At 45.1% G+C, this 12,551-nt stretch overlaps 4 protein-coding genes across 4 annotated transcripts; 2 read left to right on the top strand and 2 right to left on the bottom strand.

The window, feature by feature from the left end:
* Window positions 1-530: 530 nt before the first annotated feature.
* Window positions 531-2,311, top strand: I203_106452 (uncharacterized protein; the record flags this gene model as incomplete). The annotated part of the gene is made up of 6 exons (XM_065517974.1): window positions 531-642; window positions 771-941; window positions 1,014-1,094; window positions 1,182-1,500; window positions 1,608-1,902; window positions 2,003-2,311. The coding sequence occupies 6 exons, from the start codon at window positions 531-533 to the stop codon at window positions 2,309-2,311; spliced, it is 1,287 nt and encodes a 428-aa protein (XP_065373278.1).
* Window positions 2,312-6,734: 4,423 nt separating this feature from the next.
* Window positions 6,735-7,942, bottom strand: I203_106453 (uncharacterized protein; the record flags this gene model as incomplete). The annotated part of the gene is made up of 3 exons (XM_019150965.1): window positions 6,735-7,192; window positions 7,257-7,749; window positions 7,907-7,942. The coding sequence occupies 3 exons, from the start codon at window positions 7,940-7,942 to the stop codon at window positions 6,735-6,737; spliced, it is 987 nt and encodes a 328-aa protein (XP_018999842.1).
* A 1,501-nt stretch (window positions 7,943-9,443) lies between these two features.
* Window positions 9,444-9,752, bottom strand: I203_106454 (uncharacterized protein; the record flags this gene model as incomplete). Its single annotated transcript, XM_019150966.1, has 1 exon — window positions 9,444-9,752. One exon carries the CDS (start codon window positions 9,750-9,752, stop codon window positions 9,444-9,446), a length of 309 nt encoding a protein of 102 aa, XP_018999843.1.
* Window positions 9,753-10,493: 741 nt separating this feature from the next.
* I203_106455 (uncharacterized protein) lies at window positions 10,494-12,279 on the top strand (the record flags this gene model as incomplete). The annotated part of the gene is made up of 2 exons (XM_019150967.1): window positions 10,494-10,865; window positions 10,948-12,279. The coding sequence occupies 2 exons, from the start codon at window positions 10,494-10,496 to the stop codon at window positions 12,277-12,279; spliced, it is 1,704 nt and encodes a 567-aa protein (XP_018999844.1).
* Window positions 12,280-12,551: the final 272 nt, after the last annotated feature.

The raw sequence follows: 12,551 nt of genomic DNA on the forward strand, positions 1-12,551 counted from the left end.
AGCACGACGTGATCTCATATAATCTATCAGATCTACCATCTTTGATCTGTTACCCGACGGGTTTGACTGGTATAATAAGTTCGGATATGACCGTTTGGGGGTTTATCTCGCTAATCTTACACAAGGCAGATATGGATGGTATCACGAGGATCACGTTAATCTGGAGAATTGGCCATAATCCTCGATTTATTTGCCATTTCGCATACACCATTATCTTCTCAATTGGCCATAATCATTCATACAAGATCAAACTCATGCAAAATTGGCCATAATCATTGGATTTTGGCCATCGCAAGAAACAAAGTCGTCATTCCGACTGTAGGATTGGCCATCTCTTATCTGGATAGATCTCTCTCTCCCTCCCTCGCAGCGACGTATATACACGAGGGGATATACGAATGGTCCTCATCCCCGTTTCGAGTCGACTACCTCTCAGAAGAATTGTATATATAGTATCATCCGCTCCCAACAAAACAGTCTCGCCTTACCCCATAGTCCCTCGTCTCTTCCATTCGACTGTATCAACGAAAATGACGATCCCACCTATATCGATACCTTATAACCCTCTCAGTGAAGTTACGGTCGAAGTGGGAGGTAAAGAGAATGTCGAGAGCTTACAGCGAGTAGCTCGTGATTTCAGAAGTGAGTATCTCTTCCATCCCATCACAATAGCCCTTCGCTATACAAAAGGTACCACTTTGCTTTCTCGTGATTGTTGTCTTCATCGTTGTGTTGTATCAGCCAGACTGACCTCTGTCACTCCTTGATAGGCGATACTCTAACCGTACCTACCGATGCTCAACTCCTCCATTCCCTCAAGGCTTCCCGAGGGGACGACGTCTACTCTGAGGACCCATCGACCACAGCACTGGAAAGGAGAGTAGCTAAATTGACAGGTAAGGAAGCTGCCATGTTCGCTGTCAGTGGTACTATGACCAATCGTAAGTATTTCTTCTTCTTTTATCTTCTATATCTACACATGGTGGAGCTGACGTGATGTTCCAACAATGTAGAACTTGCTATAAGGACACATATGAAACAACCTCCTCATAGTGTTATAACAGATTACAGAGCTCATGTACATAAGATGGAAGGTAGGTCTATACCTAGATTGCGACGTATTATATACAAACGATGCTATGTTAGTAGGACCTATCAGCTAATGTTGATTGTTTCGACAGCCGGTGGAATAGCGATGTTCTCACAAGCCACCACACACCAACTCTTCCCTTCGAACGGTCTTCACTTAACGGCAGAAGATATCGAACCTCAACTTCAACTGGGAACCAACATCCATATCTCACCTACCAGATTAATCTGTTTGGAAAACACTCTCAGCGGTATAATATTCCCTCAAGAGGAGATTGTGAAGATTGGCGAATTGGCAAAGCAGAATGATATTGGATTGCACCTTGATGGAGCGAGGATATGGAATGTAGCTGCTGATGTCATTGAGAAGAAGGGGTTGAATGCGGCTAGCGAAGAAGATAGACAGACTGTGTGAGTGACTTTGCCCCATAACAAATAAATCATACAGTATAGAAGTGGAAAATGGAGAATGCAACGAAGAGAAGCATTCACTGATCTTATAAGCCGCCTCACACCAGCCTTACCGAACTTCTCGAACCATTCGACTCGGCCTCACTCTGCCTGTCCAAAGGTCTAGGCGCACCGATCGGCTCGATCCTGGTTGGTTCTAAAGAATTCATCGAACGTGCCAAATGGTTCAGAAAGGCTTTCGGAGGAGGTATAAGGCAATGTGGTGGAATTGCTGCATCGGCAGATTACGCTCTGACTCATCATTTCCCTCGATTGGCTCATACGCACAAGTTGGCGAAGAGGTTGGAAGGGGGGTTGAAAGAGTTGGGTGTGAATATTGCAGCTCCGGTAGATACCAATATGGTGAGTTGGCTAGTCCTTCACGTTAGATACATAAACAGTTTGATTACCCAAATAAAGGGATGTCGTTTACCTGATAAATGATTGCTCCGACAACGCATAGGTCTTCTTCCAACCTCAAGCTATCGGTCTGCCCTTAGACGCAGTGATGGCTCGACTGGCCGCTTTGCCCAACCCTATCATCGTAGGACGAGAACGATGCGTGGTACATCATCAGATCACCCCACAGGCGGTAGAGGATTTTATAGCTTGTGTGAGAGAGATGAGAGAGGAGAAGAAGGCGAATGGGCAAGTTGAGGAAGATGGTGAGGGTATAAGGCGAGCGGATAAAGAGAAATTGGAGTATTACAATGAACCGAAGGGAAAGACTACGGATGCGGTTCTGAGAAAACAGGCTGCATTGGGATATTAAGATATTATTCTTTGTGTTTTGGAGATATGAAGGAACGAAGGTATATTACATCCCATGATATGGACGGTTGATCATGTATAGAATATATGCCCAGTTGTGGATCCTCATGCCATGATGGGAGAATCAATGTTCCTCACATCAGAATTATGGGTATCAGAAATCGTACGGGTAAGTGAAGACAGCGTTGTTTGTAGGTGAATCATATCATGTTGCGTACTCAAAGTAAGGTTATCGGTGCGTAAGGAGGTCGCCGTTCAAATGTTTATACTGTCACTTCTTAAAAGACCAGACATCGTTCGTAGTCTTCAGTGAATACCGTAGGGGGTGATGATGAGGTGGTATGAAAGGAGCCCGTCAGTACAATGTAATTTCAGTATTCTAGCACCAGCCCAAAATGAACAGCATGAGGACAGTGAGGCCGAAAACGACACATGTCGAGATGGTGACAGTATGATCATATGCATAAAGAAGATAACGATGATACGGTAAACAAGTTGAACGATAATCTAGAGCGACCTAAGCGCAAAACGCAACAATCAGCTACTTCGCTCTTCATTTTCGGATCCAAACATGTTTCATGGAAATTTTAAGCGAGTGAAGAAGTTTGTCAGAAGTAAAAGTTTAAGGTAGCGTGGTTTTTTCAGCATCGACGACCTGAACCCAAAAAGGATTCAAGAGTCCTCAAGCCAAATGCACTCAGGTCATCAATCGATAGTAAGGGTATAAGGTGTAAGGGTGGGACGGTCCAAGCGAGTTGGACGTATGGACAGGAGCAAGTATTCAAGAAGCATGTGAATGTGAAAATAAATTTTGATTTGGTTCGTTTTGGTTCGTTGAACTAGAAATTGCATGCTCACCTATATACAGATATATACCCATTTTTCAAAATTCTACAAACTGCATCATTCTCCTTCGTTCAAACTCTTTCCTCCAAGCATATCGGGTAGTCGAGTTGAACCATGAGTAGGACGATGAATAAAAGATAAAGAGGTTGAAAAAGCGTCGATCAGAAAGCCACATCCAAACCCACAATTCCGTCCCTCTTCTAAATCCACGAGGGATAAAGATGAGTCCACGTGAATCGCCAGCTTCTTCGATAACCTCCTTCCTAATCTCCCGAAAGAGAAAGGGAAGCGGCTAAATGTCTCTGTGAAAGAGTAGGATGGGTAACTTTATCATCACCTCGACGTGGAAAATGTGGCTAGTATGGACTAGCAAAAAAGAGACAGTAACTATACAGAAATCCTGTATATGCCAAACAGATAAAGTCAGCGAACCCGTTCTTTCGACAAGAGGAGCGGGAGAGCGAAGAGACGAAAAGAGAGAGAAGATGGGAGGTGAGATCAGCCATGGACAAGGATGGTAGGGGGTACTCGCCTGCAAAAGTATCGTCGATGAAAAAGAAAAAGAGAAAAGGGACGAGATACAATCATAAGAAGGTTTATATAGACGTTGCATCTGGTGGAGGTCTGAGACGTGTTACCCAAAAAATCTTCCAAATCTGCCGGCGGTATTACGGTATTATCTTACGACCGAAGATGGCACTTGAGGCGCCTTGTGTGTCACGCATACCTAACTCAGCGGAGCCTCCAGTCTGCATGTCCACCCGATATGACTAGCATTGCTTGTTTCCGGTTGACTAGCGTAAACAACATCTGCAAGGGAGGTCGGTGCTGAAGGCGGGCGCGAAACTCTCATCAATCTGAATAGATATGATCCATGATGGTGGTACGGAAGTATCAACACGTATGAGCTCTACGCATATCAACATCAGGCATACACATATTATGCCTGGGTATGGGAATGTGAATGTTATATATACGGGTCGCCATACTATGGCCTTGAACTCCTATAGTGCTAAGTCATTCCCTTGTCATCTCAGTTGTGTATTTCGTAAATTGTCCAATGTCTTGAATGTCTTGCTTTCCGACTGTTGTACTCGATGATAGCGTATGCGCGCAGACCAGGAAGACCAGGAAGAATGCACAGGATAAGGATGAGAAACCACCGCCAGCTCGCGTACCAGATTATCATGCTGTTCTCTCGTCAAGTCCAGATGGAAACTGCGGATGACCTCGTTGGTATTCGGATCCAGCTCGGTGAGTTCGGTTATTGGATTTGGCATTGTTTGTGCTGCTTAAGTGAGTCTGACCTATGTATATCGCACGGATACAGGAGCATCAGGCTAAGTCAGCCAATCTGAGACTTAGGGATGGCCACCTAACGCAAGCATTTTGATAGATGACTCACAAAAAGATCAGAGATGTCTTGAGCAGAGGACTAGACCTTTGAGTAGCCTGGACTATAATGTGAGTTGTAGGTCAAGAGATAAAGTCGTTCCTATAGTTGGCCATGTGCACAATATCATGGGATGAGGTGGCGTGCGCGGATATATCCAAGCCTTCATTTGACGTGTCTCATACCTTAGCTATCGCAAATGTATACATGCAACTCGACGCACACAGATGGTCTTCCAGGGGAGTGGATAGCAGACATTGCATTCTTGAGTAGGTGAGCAGGCTTCAAGGGCAGGTCAATGCGGAGATATCATAAGCTTTGAAAGTTATGGTTGTAATTCCATATGCGAACAGAAATAGATACGAAACTGCAGACGGAATATAGGGGCAAGCAACGTATCCTGTAGTAAAAGCATAAGTAGTACAATACAAGCTGAACAAAGAGAATGAAAGGGGAAAAAGTCAAATGGTAAAAACTCTAAATCCTTAAGCTTTATTTCTTATGCTACTGTCTTGCACCGATATGAGAGAGTTCGACCTGAAGCGATGATCAGTGTCGGAAGTGTAGAGCGGGGACCAAAATGATCGCAAGTGGTGGAGATAGTCGACACGGCGGTTCAATAAGTTGATTGGGGTTGTGTGGTATGATATGGGAAAATATTACTCGAGCATAGTCGTCGATTATCGTTCGTTGATCACTGATGTCGCGATAACACATGAACCACGTTGTTCGTTCCCGTCATCATTCGTATGATGGAGACGCCCGGCCGCATCTCTAGAAGATTTTCTGCTATGTATGACTACGTTGTCCCCGATTTTAGCCCTTGACGAGATGCAAAGGAATATTCATGAACGATCCCTTACAGTTCTCTCGTGTTGACCAAAGCTTCAAAAGTCCTTCCCGCCCATTTTGGCGATATCACTGTCGTGGTAATCTAATTCTTTTACCTGTCCGTCGTTGTTGCTCACTTCTCCCCCGTTGCCTTGTTCTTTGATACCCAATGGTGAACCTTGTTGCTCGTCTTGGCGATCGAATAGCGGTTTGCTGATGTCAGAGCATGTGGGTATTTTGCCGATTTTAAGCAGACAATAGCCATTCAAGTGTATATGTATACCGAATAACGATGAAATCCAATTGTATATCGAGCTCTGCATCTCGTGATTGAAAACTTTGTCGTGCAGATGTGGTTGATTGATGATTGAGTCGGATATGCTTTTCTCACGGCGAAATTGATAAAATATCGTTGCCGAGTTTTGGATGCGTGGTACTATTGAAAGGATGATGCATGAATAGAAGGAGCAAGAAAAGGATATCCAGGATATCCAGTGGGTAGATATGCCCTGATCAGAGAAGTGGGGCTTCCTGTCCCTTGTGCTAGGATGTTGTATCAGAAATCAAGAGAGAAGATCGATTGTGAAATAGGACAAGCACGCGGTGCGACAAGGATGAGGCTCAAGTCGGTTGTAGAGGCGCATGCAATGCCCGTACGTCCATGCCTCCACTTGACCGCATGAAATCAGTAGTGGACGAAATCATTACTCGGTTACTGTATCACAGAGTCATACATACAGTTCGTTGCATGCAGGAGGAATCTTCAAACGATCAATGGCAGTCGCATCCTTGATCAGGTATCAGGTAAGCAGATTTTGAAGGCAGGACTCGTGTCGGCATACCAGACAGTAAATCAATTTAGAAAATATTGGAGAATTCATTGTGGGGAAAAGAGATAAATACGGAACTAGGAAGGTGTGTATATATATAAGACCTATAGTTCAATGTCCATAATAGAAGTCGACAAAAGAGCAGTTGGATAAACATAAGAAATGAAAGAAGTTGATGGTATCCATTGAAGCCCAAATCTCCATCCCTTGTCTTACCAGCTTCTTCCGAAACGAATGATTTCCAAGTGGTGGTAATGCTTGATGATCGGAAACGATTACAGAGGGAATGCGATCGATTACCGGTCATGGAGGTAGCCGGTACCCGATATGGGCAAGTCCGATCGGGGGAGGACGTATGAGTGAAAGATGATGAAGGGATAACTAAAAGGGAAGGAATGAAACGAGAGCAACATTCGTTGTTTTTTTGAGTATTATATTTCGAGTTTTCGGGAGGGACAGGACCGCTGGATGTTAAGGCTCGCGAAGACAAGATCGTCGAATAGTAGCGATCGACGAGGTGTTCCTTAATAGTTGATCTCTTCATAAGCGAGTTCTCCTTTATCTTTATCAAACAATGGTTGGCCGTAGCATATTCGTTGCTTCCCGTCATCGTGGGTTGTATCAATTCTTAAGTCTGAACCTATAGCCCAAGGGTAACCAGGGGTATTGCAGCTTCCTCCGCTAGGCCAAAGGCAGAACGGAGTGTCTACTACTACTCTGCCCGTATCGAATTCGAAAGAATGTGCTTGCCCTTGTACTGCTGACACAGCATAATTCTTGAGGTTGTTCTTATCTTGAAATACCATCATTTCCCAAAAAACGCCTTGTACGTCTGTGGTGCTGGGCCATTGATTGTCGTATTCGTTGGCCACTTGCATAGTGTAGTACATGTACCATGTTGTCCGTTTCCGTTTGTTCTCTGAATCAGTCCTTGATGCAGAGCCTGTACCGCTACCTAACCATGTGTCGAAAGCGTTGTATGCTGGATAACAACGGTGCTCCTATCACTACACTTTTACAGGTGGAGTCGCATTTCGCTTGCACACCCAACTGTAGCCCTAGTATGTTGAGTGACTGATCGAATTTCCAGTCATCCCGTTTTGCTAAAGTACCATTTGAACCTTCTGGGAAAACAATGACAGCATTCGATAAATCGAATCTTCCTTGCGCTCCCCTAGCTGTTATGTTCGACGCATTCTTGTCTTCTCCATTTACTATGCTCTGTAGCCAAGGACCGTTCAAGAGCGTCACTGGAGTGGTGACCCCTTCATCGTTGATGTGGTGGACTATTGCATAGGGTTTGTTCGCGGTTTCTGCGTATCTCTCCGCCACTGCCTTCTTGTCTTGAAGCCACTCATAATCCTTGGAGCGGTTTGCTAATGTCGCTGCAACTGCGGGTCTTGCCAATGTTAATAACGCAAACATCATTGATGTGTATATGTATGCCGAACATGTTGATTTAAGTATGTTCACCATGATTGTAACTTCGTGTGTTTGTAGATTCTTCTTCCAAAATGGTGGCAGTTGTAAGAGATGTACCTAAACGGTAGTTGATCAGACCAAGTATCGCCGCCCCAATTCGAATGCCTTGAGGAGTGAAGAGAAGGAACGAGAACAGGAAGACGATACTTGGGGCTGAGGAGCTCTTTATATAGTAGTGTTAGGCGGGTATCAACAAGTTTTTGTCACCACTTACAGCGTCCAACAAGTATCTAGATGGTGCCCATAACATTGTGAATCGTCTAGGAAGCGGATAAGTTCCTATCATGGCAGACTGTATGTCACCTGTTCTGAGACAGGGACTTTTAGTACCATACCTACATTTCACGTACATTGTGTCATATGCATCCAGCAATTAAGCGATGCTGCTTCGACTCTCATTTTTGGGGTCGTCTCATGTAGCCTTTAATAGTAGCAACGTTATCTAAATCACTGTGGCTTTGAGCTAGAGGAGTGCCTTCGGATCGCGTTTCTCAGATACTTACGGCCGGATTTTTGGTTCAGATCGTGAAAGGTCAATGGATAAGTTTCGTCCAACTGGATTTTATCGTAAGCAGCACCTTTGCATGCATCATACAGTACAGTTCGCTTGACAGGATATTCGAGCTCTTCTGAAGCTGACAAGACATGAGTGATGACTCCAGCTGGCTGCTCAAGAGACAAAGAGATAAAAAGCCTCAAATGACCGGGCAATTCTGACATCACATGAAGTCAGGTATTCCGAGGCTTTCGAATACGGTTGCAAAACTGCACGTAGATTGTATACAGCGTGCTCTGGTGTACGTACCGAGTGCCTGAAGCTTGGCAGGTTGAACGCCGCCCTGACTTGACGTTGCAGCCGTGTGATAAGCTTCAGACTAGTCAGTAATCCGCAATTTGATAAGCCGTGTCCCATGAACCTTAGATAGGGGCATTCAATTTTATTTACGATAATGAAAGCGAGGCTTACTTGTTGAACCTATCAGAGCTCCCGTGTCCCCGTCTTACTTGTCCTCCCCCCAAAAAAACAAACAAAAAGAGGGTTACCAGCTCTCGCTTCTCAAGTTTTAAAAACGGGTTGTCATATCGGTGATGATAGCAATCTTGATAGGCTAACAGTCCCACGTCCATTTCTCGCTTCCTGAATGTAGTCCAGGATTGCCTCTTCTGATCGATGTATTCGAAGTTTGGTCTTTTCGTCCGCACACCAGAGATGCTTCGATATCTTTCTGTAAAATTGGAGCCTTGAACTCCTGCTTTGACCCAGAGTCGGCCGAAGAAAATGATCAAGCAGGTTGGAAATAGCCAGAAGACCTCCATGTCAATGATTCTCAGTTGACAGATTCACGAATGAAAGCAAGGGTACTCTTATAAGCGAGTTGGTATGATATCAATATAGTCGCACTCCTGGTACGACGTGCGTGAACTGTCATAAGAATCCTGGAAGTTGGCACTGTATGGGTGAGACCGGTCTTGAATTTAACATGGTCCATTAGGCCATTCTTAGCAAGTCTGCCCTGGCGATAAACATGTCTCGCTAGAACCCTATTTAGTACGTGCATAACAAAAAGAAACGTGCAGGATATGCATTACTGTGCATACCAATGAAGTTTCGATTTCGATGGAATCGAAGACAAGTTGAGTGATGCTGCATGAATCGAAATGCCTGCACCTCTGTCAGTGACAAATCTCCTTAGCGACATGATTACCAGGAAGAGGATCCCTTCAGCAAGACTCACTCAATGAGACTTTCCCTATACCGTCTCATCCCGCTTGGTCCATTCTATCTCTTCAGTCTCATCACTTCCAAAGATAGGTCGTTGAGCAGGTGTATCGTAAAAGAAATCGTGATAAGTTTCATATACTAATTCCGCTAGGTCTGCATCGGTCTCCATATTGGCAAATCGGTGTTTCATGTCAACATATTCGAACTCGATTTGAGTGACTTCGTCCACACAGTAGAATGCTAAATGCCCCGAGAGATGGTGAGGGTCTTTACAGCCTGCGCGAACTGATTTGACTGCACAGGCTATGAGCGAGGTGAGGATAACAGCGAGTCTCATTTTGTTAGTTAAGCAATATATGCGATGGGGTAAGTGCAATGTTGATGGATATGAAGATCACAAAGACGTTTCTTCATATCACACAAGATATAGGGGGGACTGCATGGGAGAGAATTGTGCGCAGGATGTGTCTAGTACGGCAGCGTACAGATGTTAAGGTTGAGACCTGTGTCATCACGTGAATGAGGCATTCGCACATACAGTAGCTTACTATAGTACGGCAGCTAGTATTGAGGTCCCTCGTCGGGTATTCGAATTGTTGATCCTCTACATATCGTCACATCTGACATTGTAGCTCGGAAAGGAATTCGAACAAAGTGCACATTTATTGGCGAGATACAAGCAAGACAGCGAGAGCGATCGCTCATCCTATCGTTACGTAACAGACACGAGGGAGAGAAAAGACTGAATCAGCTTAGACCGGATCCACGGTGCGATGAGGTGATTAGGTGATCCAAAGTGAGGGAAAAAAAAAAAGTCAACTTACAACTCCGGTTCATCCGAGACGGACTTTTGCTTTTGTTGTTGCGAAGTCGAATGTTATAAATCAACAGAGACAACACGGTCCTACAACCCCCCTTCTTTTTCTTCTTTGTCATAACAACCATCAGATCTCACGCTTTGGCCACTCCGAGCCCACTGTATATACAACCATCCTTGTTCTGGAGTATTTATTCCTTTCTTCTCACATTCTATCCCCTCCAACAAAAGTAGTTTGATACTACGTCGCCACTCTTCACCATGATACCCAAAAGATCACCTTCGCCCGTCCCATCTTCCCCTATGACCCACCAACTACCTCCAGACCATTTCTTATCGCTCCAGCCGTCTTTCGCTCAACCGACCGTAGCATTTCCCTCGGGAGTACCTTCCACCTCGTCACACGAATCTCATGGTCAAGCTCCTAACACCGCTTCGTTAGCTTCGGCCGATTTTGAAGTCGATGTCAGGACGGGTTTCTTACCTGGTTCGAAGAATGTCGAGAGGTTGACGGGTAGATACGAAGTTTGGGAAGAAGCCTTGGATGCTGCAAAGGGTAGTCAACCTGGTTCGGGTCTAATTATAGGTGGTCAAAGGGAACAAGAGAATCTGTGGAGGAATGGTATACAAATGGTGAGTTCTCTTACTCCTGCATCACTACAATTGTCATCATAGCATAATGACCAATGCTAACCTTCTTCGCTGAATATCGTAGATGCCTGTCGTCGATACTGCCGATCTTATCGTCTCTTTACCACATCTCCGACGAGCGCATGTCGTTCTCACCTTCCTCGCTCATTTCTACGTCCACACCACCCCTGCATCTACCTCAAGCTCTGTCCCGTCGACAAAGGAGCCCGTCCCTATACCAGCATGTATCTCCGTCCCTCTGCTCACTGTCTCACCTCTCCTCGGTCTACCGCCTGTCCTCACTTATGCCGATACCGTTTTATGGAACTTCCTTCCTTCCAAACCATCCATTGCACCTAGTGCGTCTGTCAACCCACCCAGCGAGATCGTCACCACATTCACTGGAACAAGAAGCGAGGAGCAGTTCTATCTCATCTCAGCTCTGACTGAAATAGCCGGTGCGGAGGCCTTGAGGTTGATGAGACAATCTTTAGATGAACTGTTTTTGGCTGATGAGAAGGCTTTGAGGAGGTTAACGATCTATCTGAAGAAATTAGCGAATCAGATTGACAAGATCAGTGATATCACCATGACGCTGATGAAGGAGGTAGACCCGGAGGAGTTTTATCACCTGATCAGACCGTGGTTTAGAGGTGGTGATGGAGATGGACCCAATTCAGCAGGATGGAATTACCTAGGGTTGGACGATACGACCTCGACGACATCTGTAGCTGAATCGAGCGATACTCAAGGTAAAAAAGGGAAATTGTTTTCTGGACCTTCCGCCGGTCAAAGTTCTCTCATCCATGCGATCGATATTTTTTTGACTGTTGATCATTCACCTACAGAACAGGAGAAATCAGAAGCTCTGAATGCGGTCGAACACCCCACTCAGTCCAAGATCCTGGTCGACTCTACACCTATCAACACGTCTGAGCAACAGCCAGCAGCATCTGCTCATGGACGCGGACATGGTCCAGCACCGAAAGGGGAAGCTACCTTCGTACAGCGGATGTTACAGTACATGCCCCTTCCCCATCGATCGTTCATCTTACACTTATCCACTCATCCTACGCCTCTCAGACCCCTCGTCGTTCATTACGCCGCATCTCATCCGGCTCTTGCAGTTGCATACGATGGAGCTCTGGAATCGCTAAGGAGGTTCAGGGAAAAACATATGAGGATCGTCTCGTTATTTATCGTTCAACAAGCTAGGAGACAGTCGAGCGAGAGAGTAAGGAAGATGATGGGCTTAGAACCTCTGAGTGGCGAGGAGAAAGCGCAGGTGAAGGAGGTGGATATAACTGAAATTAGAGGTACGGGTGGAAGTGCACTGTTCAAATTTTTGAAGAGATGTAGAGATAACACGACGAAAGCTATGGTCAGACCTAGTCAAGCGGGGTATGAGCTAGAATAAGGATACATTCACAGGAAAGAAACGGTGCTAGTTGTGGTTTGTCAGATCAAAAAGACGAGAAGATCAATTATAAAATATTTTCTTGTCTCCCGCTCAGCGCTTGAGCGAGGAACTCCTCGTTGGCTTTCACGAGAAATCAATTAATCAGACTGCGAGTCATCGGACGGACATTGTTTTTTTGGGGAATGATGCGGAAAGTGTAACACTAGTGTGGATGATGTTGTAAATTAATCAAAACTTGTAAGATATCTTGCTATATGCCCATCGGTTCG

The sequence above is a fragment of the Kwoniella mangroviensis genome, assembly GCF_000507465.2.
Source record: "Kwoniella mangroviensis CBS 8507 chromosome 1 map unlocalized Ctg02, whole genome shotgun sequence".
In the NCBI taxonomy this organism is placed as follows: domain Eukaryota; kingdom Fungi; phylum Basidiomycota; class Tremellomycetes; order Tremellales; family Cryptococcaceae; genus Kwoniella; species Kwoniella mangrovensis.